The sequence below is a fragment of the Natator depressus genome, chromosome 10, assembly GCF_965152275.1.
Source record: "Natator depressus isolate rNatDep1 chromosome 10, rNatDep2.hap1, whole genome shotgun sequence".
Lineage (NCBI taxonomy): Eukaryota > Metazoa > Chordata > Testudines > Cheloniidae > Natator > Natator depressus.
Window position 1 is genome coordinate 49,151,535 of NC_134243.1, and position 16,359 is coordinate 49,167,893.

Here is a 16,359-nt window from a genome sequence, read left to right on the forward strand (position 1 = left end):
AATGTATCACTCAATAATTGCACTGTTCTGTTCATTCCCTCTGGAACTAGCCACTGCTGGAAGACAGGCTATTGTACTAGATGGACCATTGGTCTGAGCCAGTATGACCGTTCTTATGTTCTTATGAGTTCCTTTGATAGATAGGGACACAACTTGACTAATTAAAATCAAATGCTTTGGGGAGTTGTTCCTTTGATTAGTCTTTAAAGCTCATTTGCTTTCTATGAAGGAGGACAGCATATTGTCAGGTTTCTACCACATCGTTTTTAACATAAAGCATAGTGACCAATTTTTTTTTTAACAGAAGAACAAGTAATTCAACATGAGTTAATATTTTTTAATTAATACTCAAACATTTTGGGACAGCGACAGTTTATTTTTTTATGTTTTGTAGAGCTCCAAACATACAGACAGTGCTCAGCAAATAATAATTAACAATGAGATTTGTACTACTGAGAATGACTTGCAAAAGACGATGTATTTTATTGAGAACTTGATTTGTTTGAATCTGTTCAATACTTTCTTTCACATTTTGTTTTGCCTTTGTGTACACATTAAAAGTTGCCACTGCCTCTAATCAGACAATTAATTAGCCTCTTTGAAAGATAATTCCAATGTTTTTGTCTTGGATATGGGCCAGAATAACTGGCATGAATGATACCTTTCCAAAACTGAAAATGTCTGTGTAAGACACAGAAACCAAACCTAAATCCATCACAAGGAGTAAACTAAATATTCCTTTAAAAATCAGCTCTTCTACTCTACAGTAATCCTAGATTCAACTTCTACAGTATACAAGGGCCAGAAAAGAGTGTGATTGAGGCTGCATTGTCCTTTTGTTACTTGTAATAATTTTTTTTTACAGTACTTAGTGTGTGAGCTTGGAGACACTAAAAACCAATCTGTGATCTTAACTGAAGTTAAGCTTCTTTAAATCTGTTTAAAAGTTTCTGGCAAAATTTTAAATGAAATTAGTCATCGTTGTCGTTCTCTCTCTCTCTTTTTTTTCCTCCCCCAACTCTAGACATACGTAAAATATGTGCTATTACCATTTGGAAATAAGAATTTTGGATTGTCACCAAAGATCCTTGTTGTTAGGTTAAAAAATGTAAATCCTCTCAAAACAATTGATTAAGTTACTGGTACTTTAAGATGTTAATTTAATAGTATGCATTGATATTTAAAACCTGCAGATGATATTGTAGACTTTATCTAGTACATAAATCACTATCTTGAACTCAAAGTTGCTAATGTCAAGTCTTTGTTTTCCCAGTATTTACATACATTCATTCTGCAGATTTGTAGCTTTGACTGCAAAGTTTTAGTTTGTTTAATGAGAAATATATTTGTCAGTCATGGAATATTTATGCCTCTTGGCCACTTATTTGTAATTGTATGGCTGTTAAGATTAGAGGATCCTTTTCACAGCTTTTGTTATAAAATTAAAATACCACTTCAAGAGATTTATCTTCTACTTTGAGATAGAACTGTTAGTCTACTCCACTCAAAAGAGCTGAATCCCTTTTGTTACGAAGACGTCATAATACTGCTTTGACATGCGTTCCTCTGGCTTCAATTTCGTAGATATGTGCATAGTAGTAATTTTATTTTGTGTGATCAAAAAGAATATAGAGACTGATTAAACCAAACATTATGTGATTGGGCAGTTGGCCAAAATAGAAAGCCTCATCTTATTATAGCTTCTCTGTGTAAAGGTTCCCCATAGATCCACACATGGATATGTTCCTGCCCATTCTAACAAGTAGGTCAACTGCCCCTTCAGGACTGCGTCTGGGCTCTTTGTGCGCTCCAAAATCCATACAGAAAAGGAAAATAGCTTTGGGCTACTTATGCACCAGTCCCATCCACAGCCCTGGGGAAAGTCCACTCAGGGGCTATTAGAGCCTTATGGTTATTAACTTCTGAGCAGAGCCCTTTCTGCACATGGGACTTTCCTTTAAGAGGTAGAGGGTGCCAAGCGTTGGGAAGGGAAGCCCTGTTGGCACTCCTGTCTCAACAGAGATCTAAGACAGAGCTGCAGAGTCCAGGAAGTGGTGTGGATGACCTTACTCTCCACCAGTCCCCCAGATCTCTGGGCCAAACCACTGCCAGTTCTGTGAAAGGGAAAAGCCTCTCTCTCAGCAGAGGAATTAGGAGGAAATGTTGTGAGGGCAGCCTTGTGTTTTCTTTGCTGCCATTCCATCCCACAGGGAGGGGGCAATTACAATTTTTTTTCCAATTCCTTGATTTGATTATCCTTCCCTAATATTTAGAATGCTGTGTAGCATATCACCTGTCACATGTCTTTCACTTTTAGAATATATCCAGCTGTGAAAGGCGGCGACTTCTAGACCGGTTTTAACTATTACATACCTAGGAACATATATGTTTGGCATTCTAATTATCTATATTGTGCAACAAGCTATTAAGTAATATCTTATATTTGTATAGTAAATATTATCCTGAATGAACTGTTGGCAGAGGCACACTATTTTATAAAGATCAGGTGTTCCTTGTGGCCACTGGATTCTTGTGAATGAACTGGTTGTGTGTCAGTAGACCTCCTTGCATGTCTTTCTCAGCACAATATTTGGAAATGCATCTTGTTTAACTAGATAGTTCTTGGTGTAACACTGCATTTCAGACACTGCACTGTTTCATAGTGACCTACTGCATATGTTAATTTTCTCTTTACCCTCTTAGGTCATATTTAACAAGTAATCAGGATAAAATAACAAGGCTGGCATTAAAGGTAGGTGGCATAGGCTGCCATCTAGAGGCGTCAGAATTGAGGAATTGTGCTCTCCCGAAAGGTCAGCTTCACAAACACCAGTTCAGGATCAGGATGGCTCTTCACTGTTGCACAGCACTTGCAAAGTGCAGCCAGGGCCCAGGAAGTGCTGAATTCACCAGTAAGTGAGGGAGGGATGCCTGACACTAGGTTACTGGAGATACTGGATGCTGTTGGGACAGGAAGGAAGCTGAAAGGTCAGTTGGTGGGATAGTGAGGGACAGTCACAAGTAGGCACCTCCCAAAGGCCTTCCTAACTGCCAAACTCATACATGACCCCTTCTTCCAATGAAAAGCATAGATCAGATCAGACACACCCTCCTACGTACCAAATTCCCTCACACACACTAGTGACAAGTATTCTCAATTTAACCCTCATCTAGCTGCCAGACCTCTTGCCTCCCCAGCCTCTGGAGACAATAGCAAGAAAGGTGTCCCTTGCCTTTTAAAGGTTTTCCATTTTTAAAAGTGTGGTCACCCTACACAGCCTGCTCAACAGGAGAGGAAATAGGAAGTGGTCATCACATCAGCCTTCTGCCTAGAACTCACAGAGAACTCTAGCACCAGTTTGCTCTTGTTTTAATATATGCAAATTAAATGCTAAAATTAGTGTAAGAAATTGGGAAGGTTGCAAATTCAGGCAGAGACCAAACATGAAAAATGTCAGTCTTCAAAGTGAATGTTTCAGAAAGTTAAGAATCAGTGAAAAAAGGATGTTAAAATGGAAACTATTTTTCACCCTTATGTATGTAGCAGGCAAAACTGGTGCACCTGCTGTAATACCAAAGATTTGATACAGATATTAATGAAAACATCTCACAAGGACCTGTAAAGAATATTATGACAATACATATACATAAGAAATAATTAATATATTTTGTGCCATTTTTAAGTTGCGTTCTCAGTAAGTTCTAAGTTTCAGCTTATATGACAATGTTATCTCCAACTCTACAAGATGGAAGATAGCTCCTAATTTTAACAACATTTAACTTTTGAGTGGACTGTGCCATTGGCCCCAATTCAGCAAACCATTTAAATATCTTCTTAAAGTTAAGGGCATGAGTAAGTCCATTCCTACACAGGAAAACAGTTAAGTATGTGCTTAATGTCAAGCATGAGAGTCCCATACTGGGGCCTTTAGCTCTAACATGTAGCTGAGAACTCCTCACTAGTGTGCATTGAGCTTCACATTATGAGTTTTAGCTGTGTTATTTTACTTGTAGACAAACAAAAATGCAATATAAAAACCTTTAAATAGTTACTTCATCACTGCTTTCTCTTCCTTGGTAGCTGCATACATTGTGAGTGTGGTTCAGCCAGTGTATGTAAGCAATAGTTGTCCATCTCTTTACTAGGTTATTTTCCTAATTATTTATGTATTGGGCCAAAATACAACTTGAGGTAAGCAGCAGCATCTCCCACGGCAGTTCTCTGGGACAAGTCCAACAGTGAAGTAAGCAGTAGAGCTTTATGATTTTTTTAAATTTCAACAAAAAAACAAAAAATTGCAAAATATTATTTTTACTAGTTCTAATAAGAAGTGCTGTAAATTACACACTGGCTTAAGTTGGTCAAAAAATGGGTATAAAAGTAATGTCGCTTTTACTGATTTGATATTTAGGCCTCAGTTCAGGAAAGTATTTAAGCAGATGCTTAGCTTCAGGTATGTGCTTAAATCCTATGGATTTAAGCACATGCTTTAGTGCTTTGCTGAATAGAAATGGCCTGCTGAATTGTGGATTTTAGTAAATGTGACAAGTGTATGCTCAGCAAGCTGGAGGAGGAGTGGCAGGAAAAGCAAGTTACAGGAGAATTACCAGTTCAGATCGACAATGAAAAAATAAGCACTTTTCTTCACCGAATTGTGGGAAGAGGGAATTCTAGCTCAGGTTACAGCCTCTTATTACATCACTACTCTGATCCTACAAATCTTGCCAGGATTCCTCAGCAAAGAGAGGCAAGTGAGGATCTGATATTACTATTTTAAAAAAAGAGAGAAAGAAATTAACTTTAATGTTGAAACTCTACTTAACCGTCATAAAGGAGAGTAAAAGGGAAGTTTTGATTTGTTTTCTTTACTGTTCAGTGTTATAAATCAGATGCTGAATTTTATTTACTCCATTCACTGAACGAAGAAGCTGTACTTTTGTTGTTTTTCAATAAGTGGTTAATTCTTTTGTTGGTTTCTTCAGAGTACATACTCCCAGTTGTATCAGTTTTATCAGCCACGTTGGATACAATGAACTAAAATCATTAAATTGATTCCATATGTGATAAATGCCAGACTTAAAATAATCGGTGCCTCTAGTAGATTAGCTCAATGCATTTATTTGTGATGCCTACATAGTAACCCAGCCTTAAAACTGAAAAGAAAAAGATGTTTAAATATTAATTCTATGAATGCAGTAGATATATGTGGAGCTACTTTGGAAAGAGGTTGCTAACTATCCGTACATTTTTTAAATAGCTAGTTAGAATTGGTATTGTAGGATGAGAAATGAAGTACCCTGGAAGTCACTTTTCCTGCCCATTTGTCACGTACAATAGCCATTAACAGGAAGCCAAAGAGTTCTGTCATCCGTGAGTCAGAATTGTATCAGTTGCAGTTATTCCAGCCTATGGTGGCATTTTTGAATTAATTACTCTTATAGCAGTAGAGTTTAAAAGAGAAGAATATGGAGATACATTAAAAATATTGAAATAGCTAGGGTTGAAAACCGTAATTATACATTCAAAAGTGGTGATCATTTGCTTACAGAATTTGTAGCTTATAAAATATAGATTCATCCTGGTGCTTTATTGATAATGCATATAATGTTTTTCTTGAGAGAGCAATGTCTGAATGCATGCTAAATTGTCACATATTTGGTTGGGTTTTTTTAAATTCCTCCTGGATTTAAGAGAATTAAGGCATTCCTATCAGTATTCTCTGAAGGGTTTTCAATGTCTTTTTGGCTATTGAACTAAAAAATGTGAACTATTACTTTGTTGATCTTGTTCTTAAACCAAACTGCATTATCAACTGAGAGTGTGTTCTTAACGTATTGTTAAAAGTGCTTTGAAAACTTGTAAATCCCTGTAATTTATGTTCCTGTGGTCTCCACTGCTTCTTTCTGTCCTTCTGGTTTTAATTTGAACGCAGTCCTGTCTGGGTGTGTACCTGTAAAATTGTGTTTTTCCAAGTACAATTTACAGTCATGACCTTAAGTTTTACAGTGTTCCTAACCTTATAGGAGCTTCCTCCTATACTGAAAAGCCAACTTTGGGTCAAGCAGCTCTTTCGTATTATAATTGTCTCATCAAGGTTACTTGGAACAGATCTGATTTTGACATTTTTTAGTTTATCATCAAGACTTTGTAGGACTAGTGAGTAAATTAGGATGGTTCCCCTGCAAGATACCATTAATGGCATTGCTTTTTTTCTTAAGATGTACACAGTTGTAAACCTAGCCTGCTTCATGACAACAGTTCCATTTATCTAAACAATTCTCCTTTTAGAGTCAATGGCACTGATAGAAACTGAGATAAGAAGTACAGATGGGAGGATCTTTCTGAGTCTATACTTGCTGAAATTCATTGCTGTGCAATTTACAATCACCTTTTCTTTTCAGAGCCTGGGTGAATGTGTAGCAGACATCTATGATGAAACATAGTCTTTTATAATTGCTAGAGAGAATTCTAGTAAAGGATGAACGTGCATCATAAGGGTTATTTCATTACTGGTGATCTTTTTATTATTTTTCAGAAATCATGCTTATTATATTTTAAAAGTGTGTGTTTGTAAATTATTGTAGTCTCTTTGTAGTATTTCTTTGTCTCTCTTACAGCACCATTAAATGGTGTATAGTAGTCTTCAAATAACTGTTTTTATTTGCTTAGTTGTTGTTTTTTCAATTATGCAAGAAAAGGATGCTTTGTAGTCAAATATTCCTTACATTCTTGTGCTGCTATGGAAATAATACTTGTATTACAGAAATGATTTTGATTAAATCCTGTGAGCTTTTCTTTTAGCATTCACTAAACATTTTCTTCTCAACCATGTTCTTTTAGTTACTATAGTTTCCAAATTCCTGCCAGTTAATGTAAAAGTAAGAGCAGACAGCACAAGTGTTCTAATGTTATGTTACTCTTGTATTTTCAGGTAATTGTACAATCTGGCCGTCACCCCACAGTGCTGCAGAAACTATGCCAGTTGCCTTTCCAGTATTTCAGTGATCCTCGCCTAATCAAAGTGCTCTTTCCTACGCTAATAGCTGCTTGTTACAATAACCCTCAGAACAAGATCATTCTGGAGCAGGAGATGAGTTGTGTTTTACTTGCCACATTCATTCAGGTAGATATTCCAGTGATGTGCAATTCCACACAATCTGACTACAATACTTTCGTCTTTTCTGTGCATATGAAATTAATTCACTTTAGGTAGTACAAATAAATAACATTTAAACACTTTGACATCTTCCAATTATTTTTCAAACCACAGATTATTTCTGTACTTGAGGCTTCTTATAGTACTAAAAGCTTTCTAAGTAGTTGGGTTCTCACTGTCACATGTGGGACTCTATTTTCATTAAAGTGACTGGACATGCTGGTGAAATGTGCACTAGTTGCAGCTATTACTAGACAGTTTTTAAAATACTGATTTTTAAGGAAGATACTTTACTGTACACGTGTTGTTTGTTTTCTATAATGCATCTAGTTACAGATAGATACACAACTACATGCTGTGTACAACAGATTAGCAGAGAGAACTTAACAATCCTTTGTGCATGCGTGTGTATGTATATGTGTATATATATACACACACATGCACGCACACAAATAAAAATACCAGAATACATATTATGGTTCTGATCTTGCAATCTTTACATGTGTAAACCATTGAGTTAATTGAGACTACTCTCATGAACAAGGGTTTGCAGGATTGTACTCTCTTTCTGTAAACTGATGTTCTGTGCTTTATTCATCAGATTATGAAAAATATACATATGAAAAAGATTTATTAACTATTTTCAAATTAAAAAGTACATGCAGCTTAACTAAATATTCTGATTTTTTAATTTAAAAACTTATTTTGATATTGATTGAACAGATTGAATTCTGTAGCAGTCAAGTGAAAGTTATAATTGTTGATAAAGCAATATTATTTGTAGCTGATGATGTATGACCAATTGAATGGAGAAAATTAAGTTGTTGGGTTTTTTTCAAAAGCTTTCCAAATTTTCCAAATCTGGACTGGATATATTTTGTGAAGAGTACATAAAAGCTAAACAATTATTAAAAAGTCTTTCAGATGACATCAAGCTTTTCAGTGTACTGTAACTTTATATTTTCATCATTTTGAATACTCCGAATTTTTGCATAATTGTTACAAAGAACACTAGAATTTAACACTTAAAAAATTGTTCCTCTTGTAACCAACTCATTTTGTATGCATATAAAAATATAATTCATTTTTTATTTTTTTAAAGTATTAAAATATGCTTATATGAAATCTCTAGTTGCCTTTGATATAACTTAAGAAACACAAGTTCAACATCACACACAAACTGCAGTTTCCTCACCAGAAAGGGAGGGGGGCGGGAAATTACTCCAGACACTAATCTGATCTTCATAATTAAAGTTATTTACCTAGCTTTTCTCACTGTAAAAGTGAGACTGGCATTGGTGATGGTTTCTGATCGAGAAACCACAGCATAAATAAAATTACAAAAGTTAGCTTTACTTTATTAAATATTAATTCAGGTGCTATTTATCCTGATTTGCAGTTCATAGGAATATTTGAAGTCAAATGGCAACGGCACATTGATTTCTTACAGGTTTTTAGAAGATGTTTTGACATCAAAATTAAAAATCTAATGGCAGATCCTCAGCTGGTACAAATTGTCACAGTTCTATCGACTTCAGTGGAGCTATGACAGTTTACACCAGAGAATCTGGCCCAAAATGTTTAAAGCATATGATAAGTACTGTAAGAGTCAAGGAATTTTCAGATATCAATAAGGAAATAACAGATTTACATTTGTATTTATATGTCAACTTACTCTCATCAGGAGACAGACTCTGCAGTCCTTACTCGGGTAAATCTACCATTTGCTTTAATGGGAGTTTTATCTGAGTTCCGACTTTAGGATCTGCCCACCTCATGAGAGAACGGGATCCTTTGTGCTAGAAAATGCAAAAAGAAATTCTTCTGGTTATTTGAATATTTGACTACATATACAAATATATATCATGAAAAATATATCATTAAAATATAGTTGTTTTTTAGAAATGTGTACAAGGCTAACTCAGAAGAGGAAAATGATTCAATCAGACTTTACAGTTATACATTTAACATCACCCCAGAAACAGAATTCTTTCCACACTCTACATCATCGTAGTTGTTTTTGTTGTTTCTAAATCTGGATGCAGTGTGTTAAAATAGATCAAAATATTATTTAACTGAATATACATGATTTGATAAGCCATTGCTCTTACATCAGATAATATATCAGCATGAACCAAAAATATCAGCTATGTTAGACAGATACTTAAATGAAGGGCCTGATCCTGAAAGCCCTTACTACTGACGTGAGTAATCCTACTGGCTACTTATGGGTATGAGACTGCTTCCATTGAAATCAATGGCAAAGTTCAGACTTCATTGGGTGTGAGTTTGAGCCCTACGTAAGCAAAAGACTACAAACAGGGCACATGGTATGCAGGATTGGGCACCTAGATTTTATTATGATATATTGCTATTGTACAGTCAGTTATTGTACAATCTAGAGTTAGTTAAATCTGTGACAAAACTCCCATTGATTTCTATGAGATCAGGATCAGTCTTTAGGTAGAGATAATAAACATTAGTAATATGTGAGTGACAACTGAAGAAATCTTTAAGCATATATTATACAAAGTAGAAAATATAAATCTGACAAGACTTCTGTTTTAAAGAAATGCAGCAGTAGCTAGAGTTTTGTTAAAGTTAAAAATCATATAATGATAAGAGGTGGTTTTAGTTTCAAAAGAAGGCATTCTGCTTGCACAAAATAAAGGCATTTTTCTGGAAAGTGTTAAAATCAACTGCATATAATATGATTTAAATTTTAATAGTATTTTGTTATTTCTTTATAACAAACAGATCTAAGTTTATTCATTCACAGGTTTCATTAGAAGAATTTTATTTTCTTGTAACTATGAAAAATTAAATCTCATGTCTTTTTTACTTCTTCATATAGTAGATCTGAAAACTAAATAACATTTGTTTTATTTTTATAGGATTTCACACAGAGTTCAGGCCAAACAGATAACCAGTCTTCTCAACAAAGGGGTATGTCTCCAGTGAAATTTACCAAATTAGCGATTACATAACAAATATAGGGATGATCTTGCATTTTACTGGGATTAGCTCATGGTATCTACCCTCACAATAAAAAAAAATGCAGTAAACAACAAAATGACATCACAGATTTAGGGACACTCTATTAGCTTGACTTATTTACATGACTTGTAACTTGTAGTTTTACTGCTTATAGCATCAGAAGTTCAGACTGTAGATATTGTTAAATGCAGCGTGATGGGTTAGTGTGTCCTGCAAACACTTACACATATGCATACATTTACGCACGTTAGTAGCTCTCTATGCAGGGATTTTAAGTCACTGGAACCACATGAACATTTTGATGCACCTCAATAGCCCCCCAGACAATGGCCGGAAACGATGAGTAAAATATTCTCCTGTGATTTTCTGCATAAGCACTCTATCTGTTTGTAAAAGGTTACTGCGTTATTTTCCTGTTCTTATAAATACCTTTGGAATGTGGGACATGATTAACCACTGCAAGCTAAAATTTTGAAAGATGTTCATCTGAGACAGCCATTGCCTAGTAGACTGGCTTCAGATTCAGATGTGCTGGTGACTCAGGAGCTCGTTTTGGGTTCTCCATATTCAGCATACAGTACAGTGGACCCTTTTATCGTCTTTTTTTTATTTCAACCACCAAGAAGTGATTCACAATGATAACCAGTTAGCACATTGCAGTACATTTAACAGGATACTGTTAGGCAGTCTAGGTGCAAAATTAAGGCTTTGAGTTTTTAAAAAATGTTTACAAAATCAAATATTTTAGCAGTTTCATGATACTTTTTAATATCAATTAAAACATTTTTGGTTTGATTTGAAACAAACACTTTGTTGCAGTGTTTGTAACACAGACATTACAGCATTGTGTTTATGCATGAGAACCTGCAAGTGAAACAAACTAAAAATCAAAGAGAAAACGAACTATTTTATTTTCATTGTCCAAACTGAATGAAAGGCAAAATACGTGGCGACAGGTGAGTTTGATTTCTAAACTAATTCCAATTATAACAGTCTACGGTATGATTAACAACATAATCAGGATTATTTTTTTAAGTATATCATTTTAAACTTCAAAAATAATGTCCCGTTAAATAAACAAGGTTGGACTTTTATTCTACTTGATTCAATATAAAAAGCAAGTTCCATTGTATCATGAAGCTGAATTATGATCATTTACAGTACTTGAAGAGTCTGATCTTACAAACCTTTACTTCCATGAGTAGTCCCATTGACTTCACTGGCAAGTACTTATGAAAGGAGTACTAAAAGTTTGCAAGATAGGGCCCTAAGTTCCTGATCTTGCTATGAGCTTCCTGTGGGCAGATCTCTTCACCTTCATGGAACCCCATTAAAATAATTGGCAGCCAGTGACAAATTAGGGCAACCTCAAAGTTGCCTGACTGGTCCCAAAACACAGGGAGCACAAAGGTGCATAAAGCCCAGTTAATGTCTGAAGCAGAGCTTAGCTGGAACAGAGAGACTGACGCAGGAAGTGTTTTGCCATTACTTCATTGAGGTAGGATAGCTCCCTTCACCAGAAAATAATGCATCTATAGTGGCGTAGAACTGTTTTTCTGTGTTTTAAGGACTTGGTTTATAGGAGGTAAAAGAGGCGAATCAAGTTGAATTGCCCATGGTTTTTTTATTCTTGTTTTATTACCATATTAAGAGAGAATAGTTTGATAATTTTATGTTTTCTCTTTAGCAGAAAAATTCTTCACTTCCCAAGATTATCTTGAGCTGTCTAACAGATTCCCTTGCCAGGCCTGGGAAGAAGCACGACAGTTCTTCTTGAAAAAAGAGAAAAACTAAGTGTTTCGTTTTGTTTCGATTTTTAAAACATCTAACATGTTAATGTTAAGCAATTTGTGCTAACTACATACTTTAAGAAACTGTTTTGGAAACTTCTAGATACTCTAAATACTTATGTTGTAGATATATATAATTTGCACTATTTATGTCTTAAGTACTGTAGATACTTTAACGCTCTGTTTTTTAATTTTGAAAATTGTTTATTTCATTTACATACTATGTCATGGTTTTGGTAGGTTCTACCCTATGATGTGTATTTCTTGCACTGTAAAACTGCTGAAATTAGGTTACAAATAGAGAAAATGTTATCTTCTATGTATCTTGTAATAAAATAACTTATTCTGTTTGTAGTGTGACTTATTCAAATTACTACAGACGACACAATCTCATAAATAGAAATAGAAGTCTTGAGGCATCTTTTGAATTAATCAAAATTTTAATGAGTTTATCCTGATTTGACTCAATTTAGAGTTCATTTAGACTTTTTTCTTGGATTTTTTAGAATAAGTTCATTTGTAATAAACTTTTTAAGCCCACACAGTTTTAAAGTTTGAATAAGACTTTCATCATAATTGTTAAAAAATTGTGATGCACCTTGGTACTGTTAATGGTGAGTTTCCATAAAGCTATGTCAAGCAATATTAGACCACAATGACAGTGCTTCTGTTGAAAAGATTATTTTATTTTGCTTGTTTAGCTAGGCTAAAATTATTTCTCAAAAATATGACAGTCTGTGGTGATTCAGATGACTACTTTCCCCTGGTGAATCGTAACACTTACCAGGCACACACAAACATGAGACAAAAAGAAAAATATGGATATTATAAACTTATTCAGAATGCATTGAAAAGGGTGTAACATAAATCCCACCATGTTGTTGTAAGCAAATAAAAAATTGTATTGTAGAATGTTTAAAGACTGTTATATATTGTATAAAATCAGACCCCAGGCCTACAAACTGATATGCGAACACAAGGTGAGCATCTTGAAGAATAGTGTTACACAGCTCCCCACCATACTCAGGAAGAGTTTTAGTTGTGGATTTTGCAGGGTCCAATTCCTTTCCCTATTTTTTTTTCCTTTCTTTCCCCATTTTTCCTCAATGTCAAGATTTGTGCATGTAAAGACAGTTGTTCCCTCTAAACTAGCCAGCCACCGTCAAGTCAGTGTGTTTAACATCACAATTTACAGTCACAGCAGAGATTCTGATGGCACATGCCTCGGTGATAACATGAAGGATGGGGCAAAGGAAGGAAGACTCTGATTAGAAAGAAGACAATGTAGAAAATAATCTGAAAAATCAAAATTGTTGCCGTAGAAAATATACAAAACACTGTCAGTATGATAAAGCCCTGTGCACATTTACCGTGCTGCATACATAATAATCAAATGTTAAAATATATCATTGCAACACTTCACTAATCCAAAGATATCAAAACACCTCACAAGCATTAATTAAGCCGCAAGCAGCCCTGTCAGGGAGGTATTACTAGATTGCAAGATCCTTAGAGTAGGGACAGTTTTTTGTTCTGTTTGTACAGCAATTAGCACAATAGAGTCCTGATTCATGACTAGGGCTCCTTGCAGCTATGGTAACACAAATTAATAGTAATGTCCCCACTGTAAAGATGCAGTTGGGAGAAAAGAACCCAGTTCCCTGCCCTAACCGCTAAACAGAGCACACTTGAATTCTGTTGGTCTCTAGCCCAGTCCCTGCCCCTATTCAAGTCCATGGCAAGTTGTCCCTCTGCAGTGCAAACAGGATGGGACCCTCTATTTTCAAGAGTTTCTGAGCACTTTGGTGGTTGTGTAACAATCTCCTGCTGCTCACAAACTACTGGCGGTGGCTGGATGCTAGTGTCAGTTGCAGCTGGAAAGGCACTCAGTTCACAATGTCACTGTATTTCAAGGTTTCCTACTTTCATAACCAAAAGGGAATTTGGGACTAAAAATTCCCAGAAAAAGGGAAATCCAAGATGGCAAATATGAAATTTGCTGTTGATCTTAATAATGAGGGAACAAGAGGGCACTTTATTTCCTGACTTTCTCGCTGCCACTGCTTTTTATGAGTAGCCAAATGAGTTTGGGGGGAAAGGATTAAGATAGGTTGCCTTTTGTTTTCTTGTTAAGGTCTCTAAACCTATTTAAAGTATCCATCTTGCTGGCTGGAACAGCCTGTGGTTCTTGGAAATACCAAGCATTTGGGCTACAGCAGCCATTAAGTAGATTTAAAGTGTTTGCAGACAGGTCCCAGAAGGATCACTGGAGCAGCTTTGATCACCAAGGATTCATTCAAACTTTTTTTCTGGGACAGGAAGGGGGGGTAGTTGGTGCTTAAATACTTTATTCAGTAGAAAACAGCCACTTGCCAGCAGTGTGCAGGGCAAGCTAAAGAAAACAAGTCCTTGTGTGATATTGGAGGGGTTTGGACCGTCTCTTTCAGAAGCTCACAGTTTGTGGTGCCAGTCATGGGGCTCTGCTTGAAGGGGGGCCTCATTGCTCAGGTGAGTGGGCTAGCCAAGGGGTAGCAACGACAAGCAGGTAATCGAATGGACCCCACAGGCTCTCAGGCCCCTTGCTTTCAGTGAGTCTGCCCAGGTGTGAGCACAGAATTTGGGAACAGAGCCTTGGTTTACCCTGTGTAGACAAGACCAAAATTAAAACAAGCCAGAACTCTGGCAAACCAAGGTGTCCCCCTGCACACGCAGAGAAGTTTCCAGCTCTGCTCTCTCTCCCTGCTTCCATTTCCACACCAGCCACAGGATCTTCAAGCCTGCCCGAGTCTCTGGAGATTTTCTAAGCAGGGCCATGCCAGCTGTGATGGACCTTTTGTCACATGGGGCTTCTGTCATACAGCAGCCCTGCTTGGCTGCAATTCCTCTCCCTTATTGTTAACCTGCTGCGGCCTGGTGGCCCTCTCCCCTGGACGGCCTTTGCCGGCTCCTGGCACGGGGGAGGGCAGCGTGTCCAATTCCTCCAGACCTCGCTGTGCTCCCGGCACGTGATTCACTGCCTGGATTTTCAGCTGGTGCATAAATCATCGTATTACTGGCGTCTAATAAACGTGCCATGGCTGGGATGAACCCAGATGGTGGAGACATTTGTCCTTTTAACATAAAACTTCAAACCTTTGTTTTTCTCCTTAGTAAGGGAGACAACAGGGTGGCGGGAGCTGAAGTGAACGCGAAAGGAAAGGAGTAGGGCTGGGAGGCCATATTCAATCAAAACCCAGCCCTAGTTTGGGTCTTACTGTTTTCTACTGGGCCCGATCCTGCGGAAGGGCAATTGTAGCCAATGGGAGTTTGGGCAGGTTAACGAGTGTGTGAAGGGCTCATGACACCGACCGGGAGCCTCAAAGGTATTTAGACTCCTCACTCCCATTGACGCCAGTGGAAGTGAGCAGCCTAAAAACCCGGGAGAGTCCGTCTCAGGTTTGCCTTCAGCGCCGGAGCGGTTCTCCCCAGCCCGCCTCCCTTCGCCTTCACGTGTCTTCTAGCTGCCAGGATCCGAGCCCAGCAGGTGACCCGGGGGGCCCCGGGCACGAGGTACGGTTCCCGCCACCCAGAGCAGCGGCCGGCAGGGGAGCCCTGCAGCCCGCTGCGGTGCAGCGCGAGGATGCAGGGGACGGCGCAGCTCCCACCCTGGGCATCCGCCCGCGGGGCGGGGCGGGGGGGGTCCCTGAGCCTCCAGCCGCCGCCATGGCTCGTTAAAGCAGCTAATTACCGCCCGTGGCACTGACTGGGGGGGACCAGCGAGGCGGGACCACACCGCCCCGCTGTCAGGGGCTGGAGACTCCGCAACTAGCGCCGGGGTTTCCTGCAGGCTGGTTCCCAACGGGCTCTAATTCGGATGGAGCAGGGCTCGCGCCAGCCAGCTCTCCCGCCACGCGGCCCGGCCTAGCCTGGCCCTGCAACCTTTAATTGGCAGCGCCCCGGAGCAGAGCCGCCCCCTCCCCGCGGCCCGGTAGACATACACAGGGAGGGGCCTGGCCTGGCCCCCGGCCCTGCTGCCACCCCGGGAGACACCTGCCCAGGCGCTAGGGGGAGCTGCGGCGTGACCCGGGCAGCAGCCCTGCGAGGCTGCAGAGGAGGAGCGGGACTGGGGGCCGCGCTGGGGTTTCAAGTTCCCTCTTCAAGGAGCCGGCCAGCCGGGCTGCACTTTTATAGCTCGGTCGCATTCCAGGGGCCGGGCGGCTCCAGTCCCCAGGTGATGGGAGCAGCTTGTTTCAATCTAGGCGGGGGACGTGGCTGGGGCGCAGCAGGGGGAAGCGAGTGGCCACAGGCCCCCTGCCCCGAGCCCTGCGGGATCGCGCCCGGGCCGCTGGCGGGGCAAAGCGCAGCTCCACCCAGAGCCGGCTCCCTGCCCGGCCGCCTCCCGGGGTGAAGCCGCCCCAGGATTGACCCAGGCTGGG

At 38.8% G+C, this 16,359-nt stretch overlaps 1 protein-coding gene across 4 annotated transcripts in view; it reads left to right on the forward strand.

Annotated features, from left to right (window-relative positions):
* SCAPER (S-phase cyclin A associated protein in the ER) overlaps positions 1 to 12,774 on the forward strand; it is a 358,776-nt gene extending 346,002 nt beyond the window's left edge. For 2 of the 4 annotated variants that reach the window (XM_074966057.1, XM_074966059.1), the window contains exons 31-33: positions 6,933 to 7,124; positions 10,052 to 10,103; positions 11,845 to 12,774. In XM_074966057.1, the coding sequence (XP_074822158.1) occupies positions 6,933 to 7,124; positions 10,052 to 10,103; positions 11,845 to 11,948 (348 nt within the window). In that variant the 3' untranslated portion in view covers positions 11,949 to 12,774. Of the gene's footprint in view, positions 1 to 6,932; positions 7,125 to 10,051; positions 10,104 to 11,841 lie in introns of all 4 variants that reach the window. The other 2 variants (XM_074966056.1, XM_074966058.1) reach the window with 2 other exon arrangements.
* The last annotated feature ends 3,585 nt before the right edge of the window (positions 12,775 to 16,359 follow it).